Source organism: Curcuma longa, unplaced genomic scaffold (assembly GCF_044706935.1).
Source record: "Curcuma longa cultivar G26 ecotype Majalengka, Jawa Barat unplaced genomic scaffold, ITB_CL_G26_1.1 contig_23100, whole genome shotgun sequence".
Lineage (NCBI taxonomy): Eukaryota > Viridiplantae > Streptophyta > Magnoliopsida > Zingiberales > Zingiberaceae > Curcuma > Curcuma longa.
The window spans coordinates 3,385-7,891 of NW_027432080.1; the positions used below are offsets into that span (position 1 = coordinate 3,385).

The 4,507-nt window shown below is 40.2% G+C and overlaps 1 protein-coding gene across 1 annotated transcript; it reads right to left on the reverse strand.

The window, feature by feature from the left end:
- Positions 1–1,908: 1,908 nt before the first annotated feature.
- LOC141818050 (stress-response A/B barrel domain-containing protein UP3-like) lies at positions 1,909–2,912 on the reverse strand. The gene has a single exon (XM_074705638.1). It carries the CDS (start codon positions 2,895–2,897, stop codon positions 2,082–2,084), a length of 816 nt encoding a protein of 271 aa, XP_074561739.1. The 5' UTR covers positions 2,898–2,912; the 3' UTR covers positions 1,909–2,081.
- Positions 2,913–4,507: the final 1,595 nt, after the last annotated feature.

Genomic DNA, 4,507 nt, shown 5'->3' on the forward strand with positions numbered 1-4,507 from the left:
AATTTCCCCAAATCGTTAATCTCATTCCTCACGCAAAACCCTAGTTTGAGTGTCGGAGTGGCTTGTCGGGATCCATCTCTGACGCTATTCTAACTCTCTTTTGGAGTGCTTTTCAGGTTCCTTTTTCTTTTCTGGCGGCTATTTTCGAATAGCGTGTTCATCAACAATTCATTGGCCGATGACTTGATTATCCACGGTATTTGGCAAGAACAAATATCAATCTCTATCTATCAGCCCTTCTACCCTCTATACTTCACATTTGTTTTCCCAACGTCATTTCGATCCCTACCGACCACAAACATGAAATATGTTTAGCTTATATAAGTCACCGAAAAACACACAAGACTCAAAAGGAGATTCAACCTGCCAAGTTTTTTTTTTGGTCTTGTCAAAAAAGATCCTCTTGTCAACCCGTGTTTAAAAATAATAGCTCATTGTTCGTGGCCCATAGCCAGAAAAGAAAGAGCATTCAACTTGAAGATAGAATGTCTCAAGCCCATAGTCTTAGGTTGGCAAAAATGCAGTGATCCATGATAAAGATGTCAATTCAGGTTGACTGCTCATAGCCCATAAGCTATCTTTTGTAATTTTTTTGATATAAACCTTTTTTATATCTAAAACAACTTCAAAATCTACTAGAAAGTATATCTGTTAAATTCAGTTTCTTATTATTATTTTATAATTATTTCAATATTATTATACTGTTTCATTATTAGGTTTGAGCCTGAGGCAGAATGCCAAGGTCATGCCGGACCAAGATCACTGCCCACTCTAGTCATGCTGGGCTTGAGTGGGTTGGGCCATTTCGAGCCAGCCCATGCCTGTGAAAGGAATACTTCCTTTCAAGTCATCAATAATTTGAGACGAAGTGGCCTCCACCCTACTCCTACATGGTATCCAAAGTAATATCTCATCTTTGGAGTTAGAATTCAAGGGAGTAATGAGCCATTTCTTCCCTTCAGTACCATGTGTTTAAGTGAGATGCCAAGAGACTCCCAACTCTCACGTGGTTAAGTGAGATGCCAAGACATTACTAACAAAGAATCTTCTTATTTTGGGTTGCCTAAATCACTTCGCATTTTGGATGTCAAGACATGACCTACATTATTTAGATCTCTAAACTAAAGTTCTATTTGGTGTATCTAGCCCCTCACATCTTGACTAAGTGAGAAGAAGAATCACCATAGAACAAAGGCCAAAGAACGTGGCCTTCTATGATTCAACTCCTAATAAGATCAAAACAAATGAAGAAAACAACTATATAGTGCACCCGATTATCTTAATATCAATATTAATTGGGAAAAATCTAATTTAAAGAGTCGGAAAATAAGCCAACTATCTTAAATATCAATATTAATTACGAAAAAAATCTAATCTAAAGATTTAGAAAATAAATGTAGTTACATTAAAACTTTAAGCCATTACTTCTAACAAGTGTTTGTTAGTCTATGTTGTGGGAGGGTGGCTTATGATTTATAAATGCGACACTGAATTAAAATGAAAGTGATTAACAATATATTGGACCCAATTATCTGAAATGTCTGTATTAATCAGGAAAAATCTAATCCAAACACTTAGAAAAGTAAGCACAGTTAGCATTAAAATTTTAAGCCATCACTCTAACAAGTTTTTTTAGTCAACATCACTGTAATAAGTCTTTGTAAATCTACGCCGTAGGAAGTTGGATTATAATTCACAACACAAGAACACGGTGTTGGCCTAAGGCTGTCAAGCAATCCTTTCACTGCAAAGTTGTGTCTCAAGAATAAGCATTTGTTAAGTTGCTGATAGAGGTTGCTTCAAACTCCAATCACAAAGCTTGACCAGTTTTATGCTAGTCTTTTTATATAATCAAAACTCTAGTTTTTCGCAGACCAATTTTGTTAAAGATAATTTAACAACTACAACTAGAGAGGATTCAAAATATTTAATCAATTCAGAATAATTCCAGAAACATGTGCCACAAATCTAAAATTTTGCCAAGGAAATTATTTCTTCGAGGGGCTAGCAAAGGAAGCTCAGTTGTATCATAAAAAGGTGGAGTTTGGAATGAACCTCTGTGGATTGTGGGTGACGAAGCATCAAAGGTTAGCAGCAGTTGGAGGCGGAAGCACAAAATCAAGCACAATGAAGCTCTCCAGGAGCGGCCTGACCTTCTCCTTCACCGAATCTACCAAATCTTTCTGTCCTGCATCCATCGCGTCGAGCGCCTCTAGACTACGAAAAACCGTCAGAAGGCCCACGCCGTACCCCTTGGCCCTCGCCGGCGAGAAGTTTTCCCCGAAACTCACCTGCGTGACCGCCGCTGGAGCCGAGACCTTGACCTTTCCTAGCGTCTCAATGAGTTCCGCTGCAGCACCCTCCTTCGGCTTCGCAAGAGTGAGTCGCATCGCCGACCCTGGCGGCGGCAGCACCGGGCCGTCGAGATCGACGACCCAATCAACAGCCATGATGTCATCGCTGATGGGAAGGACGAGTTCCTTGACGACGGCCACGTGGGAAGGGTGGCCGGAGTAGGTCGCTAGGTCGTCTTTGGATCGGTAGCGGCTATGGAGCAAGTGGGTAAACCCGGCGGCGGAGGCGGCTTCGGATCGGTGGCGCAGGATAGGACCAGCGTTGAGGTGGGCCACGACGTCGAGAGAGACCAAGGATTGCAGACCGGACATCATGGCGTCGATCTTGGACTGTTCAGTTGAGTCTCGGACCTTGAAGAGGACCACGTGCTCGACGATGGAGTCGGCAGCCATGCCAGCGGCGTTGGTGGAGGAGGAGAAGGATGGCGTGGCGAAGAGGCGGCGATGGGGTGAGGACGAGAGGCGAGGTGAAGCAAAGAGGGATCCGAAGCCGATGAGCGAGCGACTGCGGTGAAGATAAGGGAAGGTTTTCAGACACGCCATGGGCTTTGTGTGAAGTTACGGATGCACCCTGCTTAGCGGCTGTTGGCGGCGGTCTCCTTCGCTGCCCATTGGATTAGAGACGCAGCGACGCCGGTCCAAGTTAAGGTCGGAATGTTCCGCAGGAGCATGAACACGCCGGCAGCCAAGTGCATCTTTGTAATCCGTCCAGAAACCCGATCCAGGATTATTTATACAAATATAATTGAGCAAAAATTAAAAAGGCAACTATTATTTTCATTATCAGTATCTTAATTTTTAAAATACTAAAATAAATTTTATTTTTTATTTTAAAATATTTTTATTTCATTCTCTGTAACTTGATCAAAATTCTACCGTATAAAGTAAAAGTAAAATTACTTTAATTTCATCTAATTTTATTTTAATATTGTTGTAATAATTTTGTTTAAAACTATTATAATATATAATATTTTTGTCAAAATTATTCTATAATAAAAAATTAACTGAATCACTGCTTTAAATTCTTTAAATGTGACGTCCTTTTGACATCATGCACAAAGATTAAAAAACGATTTTAATGTTATTTTATAAATATTACTTTTAGTTTATGTATAATAATTAAGTTATATAAAAATATTATAAGGGTGAGGTTTGAATTTAGAAAGGCCAGATGAACTTGGAAGATGTAAAATGATAAATGAAAAAAAAAACAAGTGAGAATAAGTTATATACATATTGGATGTATTATCATTTAATCCAGTGAGAATAAACTTTTTTTGCATAAAAAATATTTTTTCCTTCTGTCTGGTTGGCATCATGTGTCTGGTTGGCATCATGGTACCATGAGAACGTTTGTATGATGATACAAATTATCTTTTCAAATTTATTAGCATCTCTTAGGTTGTAAGGTACTTATTTCCTGATGAAACCGCTTTCTAGATGTGTCATCAGCCACTCAGCATCAAGGTTGATCGTGCAGAGAGGAAGGAGAAGATTGTGATTGTCAGAATCCTACACACACCAACACGGTTAGAAGGAAAGCCAGGGTTGCATTGGCTCAAACCCCCCCCCCCCCCCTCCCCCCTCGACGCTCAATCACGGCAGGAAGAAGGAGAACTGTGAAGGAAGAAGCGGGTTGGAGATGATAAGTTCGCATACCTGTGTATGTGCACAGAAAAAGAATTATCTAGCTGAAGAAGAGAGAGGTCATACCAACTTGTCTTGTCCTTAATTAAGGAGAATCTTCGGGTTGTCTTATCCTTAATTAAGGAGAATCTCGATGAGATTGTGTCACATCAGAATGTGAAAAAAATTTTGTCATTGCCATCATCATTGGAAAATATCCCCTCATTGTCAAAATAGCCAAGTCGCATCATTATTGTCATACTGTGATAATGAGGGATAGGTTATCATATCACATAAATTATTGACGGTAATTTGACTAACTGAGAGATTTGACTGACTAAGAAAGAAAGACCAGAAAGGGAATTGACATGGCTTGTATATAAGTGTAATGTGCTCGGTGAGTCGGGAGTAAGACTCTTGCTCTCAACACCTTGATGCTGGGTTCAAGCAGGATGAGAAGGCCGAGCTGGGAGTTAGGCAGATCGTGGTCAGCAGAGCCCAAAGTCGGGCGAATCATAGCCGAGTTT